The sequence below is a fragment of the Siphateles boraxobius genome, unplaced genomic scaffold (assembly GCF_051911475.1).
Source record: "Siphateles boraxobius isolate OS27281-9 unplaced genomic scaffold, OSU_SipBor_1 66, whole genome shotgun sequence".
Classification (NCBI taxonomy): Eukaryota; Metazoa; Chordata; class Actinopteri; order Cypriniformes; family Leuciscidae; genus Siphateles; species Siphateles boraxobius.
The window spans coordinates 13,572,730-13,590,636 of NW_027509193.1; the positions used below are offsets into that span (position 1 = coordinate 13,572,730).

Consider the following 17,907-nt stretch of genomic DNA (forward strand, 5'->3'; position numbering starts at 1 on the left):
CCGAACCCCGTGGGAGGATGGCCATAAACACAAAACTAAGCAAAGATTGTTCTTGCTCCGGCTTTAACTTCTTGATATTCGGCAGCGTTGCCACAACGGACCGAATGGCTTTGCTCGCATCTTTCTCATTTTGAACTACAACTCAAAATAACGCACAAGTCGACATCAACGTCATCGTTCTCAGCCACTCCCTCTGTTCGCTGATTGGCCCGGTAAAAAATTGATCGGAGAAAACCAAAGTCTATAGTGCAATCCCAGACCTAGTACTGAAGGAAAATGAAATTGAGCGGAAGTGCGTAGGAGGGCGGAGCCAGGCTAGCATCAAGGCACCTTCGAATCCAATGTTAGCATCACTTCTTGTCTCCTCCTGAGATAGCTTCATCTGAATGATTTTTGAAGGCAGCATAGTTGTATCCTTCGCTGCCTTGGTTATCCCACAATCCTGTGCATTCCATTCGGTGTCAGTTGAGCTAGAAAAAGAAAGATGGCATCTGAAAGTTGCGGTTGGTGGTCAGTTTGTTTGTAAATGTATGTTTTCAACTTCTGATGTCACCTCTAGCGAGAAATTACTATTCTAGTAATTAAATATTTGTTTCTCACCAATGTACTCTCTATTTTGCTGTAGATCATTAAACTGTTACGCTGCCTCAGAAGTCTGTCTGAAATCAGTTTCGTGAGGTGCCTTCATTCGCAAATGCTGCCTGCAGAGTCATTGCCTATAAGGCAGCGAGGCAACAAGTCAGCTGCCTAAAGCCTGTTTCAAGTTTTCGGATGCAGCCATTAATTCACCTTATTTCTCTACTGAAAGGGCGTGTCATACCCTGCATGTCACGGGATCTGGGCCAAATGGGCTCCGCCCCTTGAAAGAAGTCGATTGGCAACAACAGCGTTCTGTGGTGAGATGTCAATCATTTGAATCCATGAAATATATCTTCTGATATTAAAAGTAGAATTTAGTTTTTGATTATTTGAGCTTTGAATTGAGAACTGTAAAAAGCTGAGATTGATGATAATGTTAATGAATACTGCTAATAAGAAGACGCATAAGAACTGTATGTTGATGTCTGTATGTTCTAGGTTCATATGCTGGTGCTGTTGTTGCAATGCCTTTGGCTGGAGTCTTGGTCCAGTACACCGGGTGGTCCTCAGTGTTTTATGTGTACGGTAAGTAGCATACACATGTCATTTTAATTATATATAATACTATTTAATATACAATTTTTGTTTATTTAATAAACCAAGTGTAAAGGAAGTCTTTCTTAACGTGTAGCGGTGATGGCATCGTTTAAGGGACTTTGTCTGCAAGCAGCGAATCAAAACTCAATGAATGTACACAAAAGTTTTATTTAACTAAATCACTCACAAACACATAACTAGTCTAAACAAACCCATACACACAAATCATGCATTCATGGGAAATGGAAAAGTGAAAATGACTGAATGAAACCAAAGGGAAACGGGAAGAAATGTCAGTTTAACCATCCTTAAATAACCATCAGTTTTCTTAGTTCAAGCACTTTGGTTACAAGTGGTCTACAGCTTATACTAAAGCTCGGTTTAGTTAGTTAAATGTACAATACTTCCACTGCCTTAGCTGTTGAACAAGCTTCCGCATGCAGTCTCAGGAGAAAGTCTTGATAGCTTTTAATGGTTCAATGATGAAGAAGTTGCAATTCTTCCCGGGTAAAGGGAAGGATGTCGAAACTTCAGGGATGTTAGTCTGACTGTTACTGTTGGGAGAGTCCTGTCTCCAGGCCGGGGAGGTTACACATGGCTTGAGCCGGGACAGTGGCCTTTAACTTCTGTGGTGGTCTCTCCTCCAGGGGGTCAGTGAGCCAATGACTTAAACTTTCGGAGGGAAAGTTTACGACCCTTTGTCTTCAAGCATGGTATTTTGCATATGTAACTGGATTGGTGTTGCTGCAGAAACTATTAAAGATTCTGGTAAAACTAATATGTTGCATAGGTATCAACATATAAATGATCATTTAGAACTTAAAATACAAATTCATAGACACCAAAAATGGTGTAAGTGAGGTTAAATTAACTAGTGGTTCTATCATAAAGCACTCATAAAACAGAATACAATACAAAAGACACTACAGGACTGTAATCATACACACAATGTCCTGGAGATATGCATGTTTATTCATAGAAGGTTTTCTATGACTGAATGGGGAAGAGTCCTTCTATGGGCATTATGGAGTTTTAATAGGGAAATGGAGTGAGAGTTAACTTTCCACATTTCTTTTGGTCGTAAACCAGTCTTATCTCGCTGGCGTGCCTTTGCTGCCATGGTAACCAGGGGCCTGTTCTATCCTTTTGATTGGTTTTCGCAGACACCTTGGCACCTTATTTTGTGGTTTGGTAAGGGGGCTTGTTAGATTATTCTTTAAATATAATGAATAATTGTGTGTCTGATTCGTCCAGACGCTACATATATCACAATATTACTGTTTTTACTGTAAAATCAATCAAACAAATACAGCCTTGGTGAACATAATGACTTTCAGAAACTTTTTTCAAAAACATACCGACCCTGAACCTTTGAACAGTAGTGTGTATATATAATAAATCATTTTCATTGGACTATATAATGATTCTTATTGCATGTTTCTCTTCATCTCACAGGAAGTGTTGGGATATTCTGGTATCTCTTCTGGATTTTAGTGTCCTATGAGAGTCCAGCTGCTCACCCAACCATCTCACCAGAGGAGAGGAAGTACATTGAGGATGCCATCGGGGAAAGCGCCGGCCTGGTCAACCCCCTGCAGGTACAAACACGGCATTATTTTTCTCTCTTAATCACTCGTCCACCCCCCCCCCCCCCCCCCCTTCATACACAGACACTCTAAATTCGCTGTGTATGAATATGTTCGACCTCTGGTTTTTCACTACCCTGCAGAAATTTAAGACTCCCTGGCGGCACTTCTTTACCTCCATGCCAGTGTATGCCATCATCGTGGCCAACTTCTGCAGAAGCTGGACCTTCTACCTGCTCCTCATCAGCCAGCCTGCTTACTTCGAGGAGGTGTTCGGCTTTGAAATCAGCAAGGTGAAACGCACACACTCTCAAATTAATGAATCAACTGACAGGTTGCAACCACAAAATAAATCAGATCTGTTCTGAAGGCTTGCAGAAAACAGGAAATAATAATAACAACAATTATAATCAATAAATATGTAAGAAAACAACCTAGACTACACTAAATTAAGGTTAAAATGTTTTTTGCCAACCATGCGTTTGTGCTGTTGAGAGATTTAGAAGCCAAAACTGTAGAATGGTTGAATTGTCATATTGATAATTTGATTAGTATGTGATAATTTAGGGGTATTGTTGGACTCATGCAGGTTATATTAATGGATTTCAATGTTTGATCTGTAACACTATTTTGATGGTCCCATCAACAGATATTCTGCAAACTCTAAGTAACTTTAATAAGTAACACTTTACTTTGATGGTCCCTCAACAACTTTGCAAGTAAATATCAACTTATTCGACTAACCCTAATCTAACAGTCTACTAATACTCTAAGTTGACATTTGATTTTTTGACAGTTGACAGTTGAACAATTTTATTTAATTTTGATAGTAACAATTAATAAAACCACTGCTCAGGAACAGGGGGGATTTAAGTACACACAGATACAATGCATGATGCATCTGGATTCAAATGTTTTGTTCAAAGCTACTCTTTTTGTTCCTTCTGTGGATCAGGTGGGGATGGTGTCTGCACTTCCTCATTTAGTGATGACCATCATTGTGCCAATCGGAGGACAGCTGGCCGACTACCTAAGAACACATAATTTAATGACCACAACAAATGTCCGTAAACTCATGAACTGTGGAGGTAAGATATAGACAAAATGATAAAGACAATAATAACAACAACAACAAAAACACATTAAATTTCACTCAAACATTTAAATTGTTTACTCAACTTCATGTTGTCCCAAACCTAGTTTTTTTTTGCAGTAGTATAGGGCCAACAACATGGCATGACCCTGAATAAATAGCTATAATATGACAGAATTTCTATTTTTTGGTAAACTTCCCCTTTATAAAAGGACAAAAATATATACAAAGTAGGTTTACTACACAAAGTGTTTATGTGTGTGAGTTGCCTATTTTGCTCTGTCTAGTCCAGCAATGGCAGCTGGGCCAATAATCACTGAGGCATCAATGCATGACACACTCACACTCTCATAATCATCTGCACACACAACATACAAACAAAGCCCACACAGAGACAGATGCACCACAGCATCCAAGAAATGGATGGCACAGAGCTCAGGTATACACAGGTATGAGCCTCAGTAGGCCGTGTATGTTCTCTTTAAATGACAGAGAGACGCTTCCTTATTCAGTTGACAATACTGTTATGTGTGTGTGTCTGTGTGTGTTTTAGGGTTTGGCATGGAAGCCACTCTACTCTTGGTTGTTGGTTTCTCACATACCAAAGCAATAGCCATTTCTTTCCTTGTACTGGCTGTTGGCTTCAGTGGATTTGCAATTTCAGGTTAGTAATAGAAAAGAACAAAGACAAACCAAACAAAATAATTCATTTAGCAATACCATTCAGAAGTTTGGGCTCAGTACGATTTTTAAATGTTTTTTGAAAGAAGTCTCTTATGCTCACCAAGGCTGCATTTATTTGATTAAATGTACATTAAAAACAATCATATTGTGAAATAATATTAAAATTTAAAATAACTGTCTTCTATTGTAGTGCATTTTATTCGTGTGATGACAGAGCTGAATTTTCAGCATCATTACTCCAGTCTTCAGTGATCCTTCAGAGAAATCGAAATAGGCTGATTTGCTGCTCAAGAAACATAAAGAAACTTATTATTTGTATCAATGTTGAAAATATTTGTGCTGCTTAATATTTTTGTGGGATTCTTAATATATATTTTTCCAGGATTCTTTTATTACAGTAATAGAAAGTTCAAAAGAACAGGATTTATTTGAAATAGAATTATTTTGTAACATTATAGATGTCTTTACTTTCCATTTTGATCAATTTAATACATCCTCGTTGAATAAAGGTATTCATTTATTTTTTCTTTTCTATTTTTGTGCCACATCCATTGAGGGCAAATATTAACCCTAGTTGTCGGGGATCTTCTGTGGTAGCCTTTTTCTGCCTGACTTAAAAAAGTATGCAGGCAATTGTAAGAAGTTACCAAAAATAAAAGTCACATTATGAGATATAAAGTCACATTTACAAAAATTAAAGTTACATTAAAGAAATTTACATTGAAATATACATAGTCACAATCATGATAAATGAAGTTTCAATTGTAAGATATAAATTCACACTTTTAAATACTTGTTAAGATAGATGAACGAAAAAAACTTTTTTCCAGACTTCCGCTCATATTCTTTCCCTCTCAGGGTTTAATGTGAATCATCTTGACATTGCTCCGCGTTACGCCAGTATCCTGATGGGAATCTCCAATGGAGTGGGAACTTTGTCAGGAATGGTGTGTCCTCTCATAGTTGGAGCAATGACCAAACATAAGGTACATACAAATAATATCACACAAGCTTCACATGCCAAAAAATGATTTGTTGAATTTATTTACTTTTTATTCATTGTTTATTTGCCTGTAGACACGTGACGAGTGGCAATATGTCTTCCTCATTGCATCACTGGTGCATTATGGGGGTGTGATATTTTATGGTATGTTGGGTTCAATTAAAGTAACATAAATCAAACAAGTCTATATCTCTTTTTCAGTTCACAAATAATGGATATTCTAAATGACTTTTGTCATATCTTTCATAAAATGACGCATACATCATTTGAACATGTTTCCAGGGATCTTTGCATCAGGTGAGAAGCAGCCATGGGCGGATGCTGAGAATACTAGTGAGGAGAAGTGTGGCATTCTGGGAGAGGACGAGCTGGCCAATGAAACGGAAGAGCTGTACAGGACTGGCGGGCAGTACGGAGCGATAAACAATCCGCATGCTGGTGGTCCAAATGGGGACGGAGCTGGCGCTGGGGCAGGATGGGTATCGGATTGGGATAAAGCAGAAGAATATGTTCAACCGGTTGGGACAAATAGTTATTTATATGGTGGAGAGGGAGAGAGAGAACTCACATAGTGGGAAGAAACATGTAAGAGTTGATGGAATAAATATCAATACAGAATAAATAAAGCGAATGTGTGAGCTAGTGAGTGTGTGTGAGTGAGTGAGTGAGTGAGTGTGTGTATGTGTGTGTGTGTGTGAGTGAGTGAGTGTGTGTATGTGTATGTGTGTGTGTGTGTGTGTGTGTGTGTGTGTGTGTGTGTGTGTGTGTGTGTGTGTGTGTGTGTGTGTGTGAGAGAGAGAGAGAGAGAGTGTGTGTGAGAAATGAGTGAGAGTGAGTGAGAGTGAGAGAGTGTGAGAGAGTGTGTGAGAGTGTGTGTGAGAGAGTGAGTGAGAGTGAAAGTAAGTGTGTGTTTGAGTGAGTGAGAGAGTGAGTAAATGAGTAAAAGAAAAAATGCGTTTCCAAACTGATAATAAGACAATGTGATGATTGTTCTATAAACATATACACTAAAGTGTGTATGTAGATGTAAGTTTTTTGTGAGTCAGATTGACAATACAGTGGTGCTCTGTTAACAATATGTTCAGTATTTTAGGCTTCCTGCCAAAATCACTGTAATGCACTTAAAATGACTCAGCGATATTAGACATGTTCATGGTTGTCCTGTAAGAGTAAATCAGCTTCTGTGTGTGTGCTCATGGTGAGTGTGTATGTGTGTTTCCTGACTGTGCTCACTTCCTTTTGTTTTATCCAGTGCTTTAAATATGGTAAAAGGGTTGAAGCAAATCTATGGATGTGTAGACATTTATTTGATCTTTGGTTTTTGCACAAATACACAATATTCTTAAAGGGACAGTCCCCCAAAAATGTGAATTCTGGCATTAATTACTCTTTCACATGTCATATGTTTTATATGTTGTTTCTATATACAATTTTGGGGTTAGCTGTTCTTGTAAACCATGACTGAATGTGTGTGCGAGTTTAAACAACCCAGATCCTCATCATTGGGTCAGTGCACAAGTGATTTTGTCTTCTTGCGTACTATATTACTCACATACACACATTTTCACAAGCTTACACGCACACACACTTTCAATAAATATGTGGGTGAGTCTGTTTTTTTTGCACGTTGAAGGTTTACTTGTATTACTGCCAGGATAATTTAGAGTAATTTTTACATTACATGAACATTTATGCATTTGGCAGATGCTTTTATCCAAGATGTACGTACACATGGGAATCCATTTTGTTGGCATTGCTGTTGTCATGTTCTGCTGTTTCAGAGCCAAGAGTCTAAATATATAGACACACGTAAACCCAGAAATACACAAAATGTCAGGTGTATTTCAAGGTGAAAGTGCCGAAATTCCGAGATTCTAGATCTGTGAGAAATGAATGGAGATGTAATCTCAGCATGTGCAGATTTTTCCTCATCATGTATATCCATTTAGAGGCTATTGAATCAGAGTGCAGTATGAGCTTAGGGAACCAATCGGAGAGCAGCATTAGGAATGGTGAGAGGATGATGGTAAATTAGTGACTCTGAATCTGACACATAATCGGATGTTATTCTATTCATGTGTTTGTATTTTGTTTTTGCGCTTCTTTCCTAAAGATTTAATTTGTTTCTTTCTTATTTTGTTTGCCTAAATGTTACTTGACTTGTCATCAAAATACAAAAAGATTTTTAAAAATGAATAGAAAAAAATTAGAAAACTATATAATTGTAAAAAAATGTGTACAAATTGTATATGTGAAAATTCCCTGTGTACAATAAAACAAAATAAATGTATAAACTGTATTATTTTTTCATTGCACTCACAACCAGTGTTGTGCAAGTTACTTCCAAACTGTAATACATTATATATTACTTGTTACTGTTATTTAAAAGTAATTCATTACCTTACAATATTACTGTCTCAGAATTGTAATGCGTTACATTACTCCTGTATTACTTTTGAGTTACTTTCACCAAAATAACTATACAGAAGTAGAACTTAACATTCTAAAATGACTAGGGCTGTAACGATATGCGATATGAAACCGAAATCGGGGCACTCAGATCCACAAACCTGCAGAATCGCGACACACCCCTTCCAACTCCCAGCGTTATCCATACCGTCCAGATCCAATGCTACCACATCTTTAAATTACTATTAGTATTATTTGAAGTTAACTTAACATTATAAAATACGTAGACCTACACCACAAAACTAGCTGAGGATAAATTATTTAAAATTTGGGAATTCCAGCGTTATGGACATGACATTTGCAGTCAAAACTTGAAATATAAATTCTCAGAAAATACATTAATACCAAAATATTGAAACGTATGTTTATCCATAGGCTCCTCCTTGAAAGGAGTCCAGACATTAGAAAAATATCAGTCTACACATGCGTTTTATATTTAATATTAGGGAAATAGACAGTCATGCGTGACAAAAACAATCTTTAACTTTTAGGAGGCAACGATTTTTTTTGTTGTAATTCTGTGAATTACACTGCGAAAATCGGATGAAGAAGGGTTGCCTCTCCACAGAACATAAAATATTCATTTATTTTTTATTTTTCGTGTTCGCATTTATGAGGAAAAAACAATGTTACAGACGTGACAGTTCTCCGTTACGGACGTTAAAAGACTGCTTTAAAACTTTCACAGAGGCCTTACACAGAAGACACAAAGCCTTTCTTTAAAGTGAATTTCGTTTTGTATTAATTGTATAATAATTTTAATCAATGTTTCATCAACCAATTGCCTGGATTTAAAAAATAAGAAGTAGGCTAAATATAGCAGACAATTATAGATAATCACGACACGGAGGCGCCAGGGCGTGAACTGGAGCGCGTCTCATAAATGAACCGAAACTCAGCGTATAAGGTAGCTAGCTTATTCACGGACCTGAAAAATATATATATATATTGAAATGTCTACTTGTAAACAGAACAATTCAAAACGAAAGAAAACAGACTGCTCTCTGCTTATGAAATGAAATGTGCATTTCTCTCGGGTGCATTCACTACTGCGAAGATCGCGAGTCAGCATCGTCAACTTCATCTTGACTTTATTAATAAACAATTAAAATGTCTCCTTGCTATATTTGACATATTCATAATCATTGCTTTTGCCGGTTCTTTGTGACAGCTTTTAGGTGTTTTATCGGCAGCGCCGCCGCCCTTACATGAACGCGTCACCACGGCATCAAAAACATGATTGCGTGATGAAAACATGAAAAATACCACATAAACATAGCCTAACTGTTTAGAAAGAAAACACAGAACGAATAGCCTAATGCGCATACGTCCATCTCGCGAATGTACAGTCTTCTTCATGCCATTCACCATTAGCCGCTTTTCCACTGGCCGGCGTGAGCACAGAGGCCGAAATCATACCTCACTGCACTCCTGTAAAAAATAAATCGCTATACAAATATATCAGACGCTGCCGTTTAGTCTTTATTTACAGACTTGGACACCACACGTGGCTATTGACTGACCACGAACAGGTAATTTAGCCTACTTGCATTTTTCATTCGTTAATGTCTCGCGGTCTTGCTGTTTTTTTGTTTTTTTTGTTGTTTTACAATTAAAACTAAAAGTCTGTTGTAACGCAAGCCTTACTGAACATGTACCGAGTAAAATATTACTGAAAATTGATTAGTAATGCCTTACACTACTGCGTTACAGCAAAAAGTAATATGTTACTGTAATGCATTACTTTTGTAACGTGTTACTCCCAACACTGCTCACAACTGATCCAAAAAGATACAAGACACTGCTCTAGACAGCAGACTGTATAAATCTGCTTTGTAAAATATAAAAATTCCTTTTTTTTTCATCAGCACCACTATGATTACTTGCCCACATGCACGCTCATCAGGTTTTCTGCTTATACCTTTATTCATCTCTCCTTTCTCCCCTCATGCTCCTCTACATCCACAGAGGGCATCTGCTGTCCTCTAATCTTTGCCTAAAATCACCAAGATAATCCCTCTATCCATCTGTCATTCAGATAGGAAGCACAAGAGGGTTTTGTGTCGTTTTGACAGTGACATCTAGTGGTTAAAATGAGTCAACTCTAGATAAGAGAGCTTTATATTTGACCAGATTCAGATTCAAGTAGCTTTGTTGGAAAAAGGCTTTACATCGCCAAAGTATTGTTACAGACATACACACATATACACACATTAAAAAAAGCTCGATGATATAAAAACACAGTATACAATGATTTGTTTTATTACTGTACACAATGATTTTTTATTTTAGATTTTACAAATTGACTACAAATAAGCCGATGAATAAGGTATTTACCACCCTTGGTAACAACTAAATAACAACTAAATGATAATACAATAATTATTATTTGTGAAATGCATTATTTATAAATGCATCGACAATCAAAAATAACACTAACTATATATAGTATGTTCTTTTAAGAGCTAAGTGAAACGTTCAGCGATAAGATTAGAACTGTATTAACGGATTCAGATAGAGTAGGCTACTGAGGCCTTTGATGGTTTGACGTGCATCTCTGGCCTTTTAATATGTGAAACGAACCTGATTGGCCCATACTTACGGGGCGGGACATGATAGAGAAATTGGAAAGAGGCATTGCACTGACATTGGTCAATCCTTACTTCCGTTAATTTCTCGGCCAATATGATTTAAAAACGCGACGGGCCGGGTAAATCTCATTGGTCATCTCCTTCGCTGATCCCACCTCGCTCCTCGCCCTCAATGAATCTGGGAGAGTCTTAGCCGAGAGGAGCTAATGACTCTACGGGCGGATTCATTTGGGTAATCGTAAAATTTGATTAGAGTGAAGAAACATAGTTCAAATACGAAGCTTCATAGTTTTCTTTTTCACGGTTGAAGTTCCATCAGCCCGAATAATTCCGTCCTGTCTTCGACTCTCGGGAGAGTTTAGTTTGTCTGGTCGATCGTAATGAGGCTCAGGGGCTAATCCTTGGACTTCATTCAATACTAATTCATCTCGAAGCGCTTCGTTTGGGCGAGCCGAACGGATCTAACAACCACAGGCGAGGTAAAACACACAAATAAGCCGATAAATAACTTCTTACCTGTTGATAGCACTTGAGATAAAGGTAAAAACTGCGGTTGTTTCAGTCTGCTACTTGCCGGCTAAGTAAATTAGATAAGAACCGAGTAAACGTTATCTTCAACATAAGTCTCAAATGTATTTGAACATGATTTGTTGACATAATGCACCGACTTTGAAATCTCAGTTAACCATCTTATGTAACTTAATGTGTATGTTCTTTTCCGGTTATTAAAGGGACAGTTCACCTAAAAATGAAAATTGTGTCATTTACCCACTTTCATGTTGATCCAAACCAGTATGACTTTTCTTTCTTCCGTTGAACACAAAAGGCAGAATGACAGCCTTAGTCCCCATTCACTTTCACTGCAGTTGTTTTCCATACAATGAAAGTGAATAGTGGCAGATACCAGTCAGAGTAACGTTAACGTTAGTTATCTTGTATCACTAAAGACTATGCTTTTCCCAAGTTGTTGCTGAATAAATCCAGTCAGAATATTTTTGTACCACCTGTTTCTAACCCCCTTTCCATTCACCTTCTCTCTTCCATCCAGAATGACAGAATACAAGCTGGTAGTTGTCGGTGCTGGTGGCGTTGGTAAAAGTGCACTGACCATTCAGCTCATTCAAAATCACTTTGTAGATGAGTATGACCCCACTATTGAGGTAAGAGTTCACCACCTTTAAGATTATCTCTTTTTTTTTTTGGCAAAAAGAAATTGAAACATAGTACTATTGTACAGTAGAGTTTACCTTTTAGGGTAATAATATAGTAATAATAATACAATTATGAAACCTTTAAGGAATAATCACACAATATTTGTTCTAATTTTTTCTGTTAACAGTAAGCCAAAATATATTTGTTTATTTGCCAAAAATTAAAAGGAATCGCTTAACTTTCAGTTGATTACATTTGAAAAGATTAAATAAATTGTTAATATTTTATGCCTTCATTTGATTACCAGATGTTTTTAATAATAAATTATATAATAAAACGATGCACAACACAGAATTTCTAAAATAAAATAAAGCATTTCATATGGTCCTATTATTGTAAAAACATAACAATAATATAAATTTGTTAGTTTTATAAATTAAATTGATTAGACATCCTTTTTTGATTATTAAAATTTATTTAAACCATTACAATGGAATCCAGAAAAAATTAAAACAGATAACATTGAATTTGAGGAAAATAAAATGGAATTTGAGAAAAATTAAAACCTATTTCATAGGGTCTTAAAATATATTTTTTTAATAAACCTTTAAAAATGTGTTATTGTATACGTTTCATGAATTTTTCTATTACTAACGTTTAATTTGACCACTGAATCAGAGTGTAGAAAAATTCAAATGGAATTTGGAATAAAATAAAACAGATTTCAATGGGCCCTCATTTTTTTTCTTTTTTACATCTATTCCATGCAGGATTCATACAGAAAGCAAGTTGTGATCGACGGGGAGACGTGTTTGCTGGACATCCTGGACACTGCAGGTCAGGAGGAGTACAGTGCCATGAGAGACCAGTATATGAGGACAGGAGAGGGCTTTCTCTGTGTTTTTGCCATCAACAACGCCAAGTCCTTTGAGGACGTACACCTGTACAGGTACATAGTCAAACACATATGGACAAACCAATTAACATCAAATATATCGGTTACCATCAAATAGTCTTCCAGACTTAATACTCACATATTATATTTGAGATTTGTGGACTTAGACAGCATGCTTAAGAGGAATTGGTTGGGTCTGTGTCATCTAACTGCCAATAAAGTTTCTTGCTTCCTGAAAACTTAAAATATGATCAAATAGAAAAGTTGCTAGACTGATTTTTGAGCAAAAAATTACAGGTCAGAGATGTCGATTCAGCAGGAAGTCACTACACTGCATTAATGTACTGACTTCCTTTTTTGACCCTTGAAGTTGAGTAAGGAAACCAGTGTGGCATTAGAGAAGGGCCTAGTAGAATTTCCAAAACCAGGCTGTGTGGAAAAAAAAACAAAAAACCTTGTTTTGTGTTGTCTATGCAGGGAGCAAATAAACCGTGTCAAAGACAGTGACAATGTCCCTATGGTGCTGGTGGGGAACAAAAGTGACCTGGCTTCACGTACTGTAGAGTCACGTCAAGCTCAAGAGCTTGCCAGAAGTTACGGAGTCCCGTTTGTTGAAACGTCTGCAAAGACGCGACAGGTGGGTGAAGCCGATTTTAAAGTTCAAGGGGCTTTTAAATGCATTCCACTGTGCTGCTTTTCCAGTGTTTTATATGCAATCATGTGTAAGACAGACATTTTTGATGGTTCTGTGCTTGTCTTTTGTTTCTAGTGTGTGTGTGTTTTTCATTTCAGGGCCCTTTGTTTCACATGCCTTGTGTTTTATATTATGAGGGATTCACACCGAACGCAAAAACCTAGAGACACGTTTTTAAATAAAAGTTGAACTACCATGTTTTACCACATATTCAAAAAACGCTTTATGCGCGATACACTGCAAAAGACGTGAGATGTGAGCAAAACATAAAAACTAGGGCTGGGACAACGCGTCAACGTCATCGATTACGTCGACGCAAAAAATAAGTCGACGCAAAATATGCGGTTCGATTCATCAGACCCAAAACAAAGATCGAGGCGCCGGAGAGTAGTAGCAACACGAGTGTCTCCTCAGACTATCAGAAGTGCAAGGCGGCACGCACTCGTTCCTCTAAAGTACACACACACGTGTACACACACACACACACACACACACACGTGTACACACACACACAACCCACAGAAAAATGTGCGTCAGTATCGAGTTCTCTTTCGGGCTTGAACGAACCATAACACACATATTATGCTAAACTGTCTGTTTTGTCGAGTGTCCTCATAAGAGCAGTCTTAAATAAGTAAAATAAAGTATTTTATTTTAAAGAGTAATTTACAGACCCGGCGCCAGGATGATTATCATGAATGTATGGATGCACTCCGCTATCTTTTAACACATCTCCGCGAACGGCAAGCAAAAGGAAAAAATGTCATGAAGTGCAGTGAAATGCAGCGACCTATGTGGCGTTTCCTGATGGATCGAGGTTGTTCTTCATTTTATACGTACAATTCACACGAGCTCTAAGCGTGTGGGAGACTGCTGCAAGTATGCGCTTATAGCTATTAATGTCGTGAAAAATACATAGAGGACACTGACAACGTGCTGACAGACAGGACCAAGAAGGTAACATTAAGGTAACAAAGTCTCAACTTTCAAATTTAGTCAGTCAAAGAAAATTAAACCATAAATAGGTCTACTATTTTGTGTCTCTTTAATGTGTCGTGACAGATTGCACTTTTTTTCAGTAAGCTAGGCCTATGTGTTTTCAAGGCTTCAGGGTTTTATTGAATGCTACCTCTGACTACTAATACATTACTTTGCACTTGTATAGTCTTTTATTTTAGCATTTTAAGAAATTCATGTTTTTTTTTTTCATTCAGATATGTAAAACAAGATGTATAAATTACTATTTAGTCAGTTAATGGGGACATAATCGAAAATCGAATCGAAATCGAATCAGGCCGGAAAAACTGAATCGTTATATTTATAGATGCACCGAAAAATAATCGCTAGATTAATTGTTTAAAAAAATAATCGTTTATCCCAGCCCAAATACAAACACATCCGTGTAGTGAATTTTAATTCGAAAAATAATGGAAAAGCAGCACGGTTGAAAGTAAAAATGCATTCTGTGTGAATGGCCCTTAAGAATGAATGAATGCTGCTGCATTAGACATTAGTGGTGGAGAAATATGGCACACTAATCAAGCAGAATAATTCACAGAAGTTTGTTAAATTCAGAGGTTCTAAAAGGCTCACCATAACCCAACCCACCAGAAATAGGTCAGCAAACCTGAAGTCACACAATGATGGTGATGACAGGACTAGTGTTCCTTTATTTTTTTATTTAAATCAGAGTAAAAGTGTCATGTTTGTAATTTCATAACTAGGGATGGACATTTTTGTTAATTGTTCATTTTGAATACTGATAGGTTTAAAAAAAAAAAAAACAAGTACTTGGCGGCAGGGCGGGGCGTTTCCATCATGGTGGTGATGAAATAATTTGGTTAAAACACTGTTGCAAAAATTAATGTTGACATAAGAATATGTCAATCAAAACATGAAAATATGACTAGAAAAATAACACTGCTAGATTATCATTAATGCATCAGTGTTTTCGAACAAGAAACATCAACATAAAAGGAATAGCTGCATATGAGGTGAAGCTAAATGGACACCAGTAAACTGAAGCCTGTTCTAAATGACACATCCAATGTAAGATTACACAGATATCCTAGATGCACAATATAAACGTTGCATTACAGCTTGTATCTGCACAAAAGGACGCAAATGCAAGTGAACTTGAAAAAAGAAAGCTTCATGCTAGCTAGAACTACTCCCAAAGGGGATGCGCTCTTCCCGTAACAACGCGCTGAAACACAGGCAACTAAAGCACAAGGAATTTACAACATTTTTTAATGTTCACATTATAATTTTACGTATATGGCAGATTGGCGCTACACATCTTGCACTTAACTCAATTTTCTGATCAAAGTGATTCCAGGCATTACTCCGTGCTTTCAAATCCATAGTTTCACCAATTAGAGCCCAGGTACCGCTCATAATGCCGCAATAACCAACCAGAAAAAAAGAAATATATTTTTTAAAGTCATGGCGATCATGTTTTCATTATCTATCCTCGCTGTCACGTCCAAGTACTTGAGTACCCGAGTACTCGTGCACATCACTATTCATAACGTGCAACAAACTTTTTGACATAAAACCAACTCTTTTGTAATTTCTCCTCAGATTGACCGAAATGAATCAACTGTTGCTATAAAGCACCATTAATTCAAAATCTATCTTGTTTTCTACAGGGAGTTGAGGAGGCGTTTTACTCTCTTGTGCGGGAGATCCGAAGATACAAGGAGACCAACCGCAGTAATAAGAAGAGCAAAAAGCACACACAGAGACGTTGCACTCTTTTATAGCGATACAAGCGTACAGCCTCGCACTGCACCCCCCTGTGATAGCAATGCACTCAAGGTCACACATACTCGCATACACGCACGCATACACTACTGTAGCATCACACATACACACACATTCTATTTCCTTTTCTTACCGCTCCCTGTGTCTTACACCAACCAGCCTTTGAGGAATAGGAACCTGAATGGCTGCTGTATGTATGTATGTATGTGCGCATGAGACCTCAATGAGAACCATGCAACTGTGGAATTGTTTTGGAAAAGACAATATTGACCTCGCATTATCATATTCGGCAGGATAATTTAGTCTTAAGTGGACTAGACAACCTTGCGCTGCTGCTTCCTCTTCTGTGCTAAACAGATGTCATAGTTTTACAGTCGTACTTTAAAACCACGACAGCAAGGAACTTTGACCCTTATAATAAATGAATAAGGTGGTGAAGGGATATACTTTAAGTCGGTAATGGGTAACTGTTTTTAAGTAAGCCTTATGTCTCATCTCCAACTGTGTAAGCCGCGTGCTTCTGTTAGCGATGGTCGGGAATGAGGAAGCTAAGAAGTCCCCTAAAGTTTCTGTGGGAAAGCACATTAGAGCAAGTGGTCGCCACATTCAAAACCACTAGCATAATGTATTGCACACCTTAAAAAGTGTTTCCACCTCACGCATTGTGGGATTTATCCAGCAAAGATTTTCAGTACTTGCTAAAAATGCTGTAATTTCATCATCAAAAGGGGATTTCCATAGTTTTTGCTTTGTCATCTTAGGGAGTTTGTACAAAAATGTACATTTCATACATTCATTACCTTCCCCCAGGTTTCTGTTGTTGTCATGGCTTGGACTAAAACTTAGCTGTCCTTCACTTAATGTAGCCTTTCTATAATTATGAAATTAAAATAAATCAAGCTCTCTTCTTTATTTTTATTTTGTTTTTACCAGCAGTATTTCATGGTAAAGTTATGTATTTTTGTAAAAATTGATTGTTTTTAGTTACACATTCCGGCATTATATTGGACATTACCATTTCATGTATTATGAAGTGTGTAAAATGCCAGAGATGTTCCCACCAGTGAAGAGGCTTGGTTGAGGAAGGTGAGAAATTTTCCCCCGTTTCTCACATTTCTTTAGTTTGACAGGAAACCGTAATAGTTTTGGTTCAGATTAAACATGTGACCAAAACTTGTGATTGATGCATTCCCTTTGCCACATTGACATCTGTAGTTATATGTTTTGTGAATAAAGAGACTTTTGGCTAAATGACAGTGTGATTTCCTTAATATTCAAACATCCAATTGAAGTTGAAACTATAATTTCTCAGTTATTATATTTGCTTTATAAGGTATTACAACAGGCATGCTGTGTTAATATTATTGTGGTCATACCAGGGCAGTTGCGACTGCTTTTCTGAATATTCTCATAATGCCATTAAGATCAGGTATCTGCTGTAAATGGCTACGTACAGTAGTAAGTGCTCTCGGTAAAACAACGAGGAACTGTAAGCAAGAAATGGCCCTTTATTTTTTTGTCTTTTAATTCCTAATTTAATTTATCCATAATATCTAGGTTGCCTAGGAAAGGTTCTTGTTCTGGTATGATCTATGAGATATTTCAAATACTTGTATGTTACCCTTAATATATCTTGGACTTATGACTGAAACCGAAACATGCATGAATGCTATATTAAATATTGGCTAAGGATGATATTTAAATGTTTTGTTCTCTGCTCTGTTTGTAGTCTTTTTTTCTTTACAAAAGTAGCTTTATGGTAAAGGTTCACTATTCTCTCTGATTAAATGTTTTAGAG

The 17,907-nt window shown here is 37.1% G+C and overlaps 3 protein-coding genes across 3 annotated transcripts in view; all 3 read left to right on the forward strand.

Moving 5' to 3' along the window:
* The window catches only part of slc17a7a (solute carrier family 17 member 7a), a 28,399-nt gene extending 20,563 nt beyond the window's left edge, over nucleotides 1–7,836 (forward strand). Inside the window, exons 5-13 of the mRNA XM_077212403.1 lie at nucleotides 809–896; nucleotides 1,078–1,164; nucleotides 2,632–2,774; nucleotides 2,906–3,055; nucleotides 3,718–3,850; nucleotides 4,409–4,519; nucleotides 5,398–5,525; nucleotides 5,617–5,686; nucleotides 5,825–7,836. Of these exons, the coding sequence (XP_077068518.1) occupies nucleotides 809–896; nucleotides 1,078–1,164; nucleotides 2,632–2,774; nucleotides 2,906–3,055; nucleotides 3,718–3,850; nucleotides 4,409–4,519; nucleotides 5,398–5,525; nucleotides 5,617–5,686; nucleotides 5,825–6,114 (1,200 nt within the window). The 3' untranslated portion in view covers nucleotides 6,115–7,836. The remainder of the gene's footprint in view (nucleotides 1–808; nucleotides 897–1,077; nucleotides 1,165–2,631; nucleotides 2,775–2,905; nucleotides 3,056–3,717; nucleotides 3,851–4,408; nucleotides 4,520–5,397; nucleotides 5,526–5,616; nucleotides 5,687–5,824) is intronic.
* LOC143721715 (uncharacterized) overlaps nucleotides 1–17,907 on the forward strand; it is a 120,413-nt gene that overhangs the window by 37,066 nt on the left and 65,440 nt on the right. The window lies entirely within an intron of this gene.
* LOC143721684 (GTPase KRas) lies at nucleotides 10,758–17,360 on the forward strand. Its single transcript, XM_077212329.1, has 5 exons — nucleotides 10,758–11,081; nucleotides 11,651–11,762; nucleotides 12,525–12,703; nucleotides 13,127–13,286; nucleotides 15,995–17,360. Exons 2-5 carry the CDS (start codon nucleotides 11,652–11,654, stop codon nucleotides 16,106–16,108), a joined length of 564 nt encoding a protein of 187 aa, XP_077068444.1. The 5' UTR covers nucleotides 10,758–11,081; nucleotide 11,651; the 3' UTR covers nucleotides 16,109–17,360.

Bases quoted from the DNA above. Each gene is read 5' to 3' on its own strand.
- LOC143721684 (XM_077212329.1), top strand. From the start codon at position 11,652: ATGACAGAATACAAGCTGGTAGTTGTCGGTGCTGGTGGCGTTGGTAAA. The intron at 11,763-12,524 runs GTAAGAGTTCAC...TATTCCATGCAG, and splicing joins AGTATGACCCCACTATTGAG to GATTCATACAGAAAGCAAGT. The intron at 12,704-13,126 runs GTACATAGTCAA...TTGTCTATGCAG, and splicing joins GAGGACGTACACCTGTACAG to GGAGCAAATAAACCGTGTCA.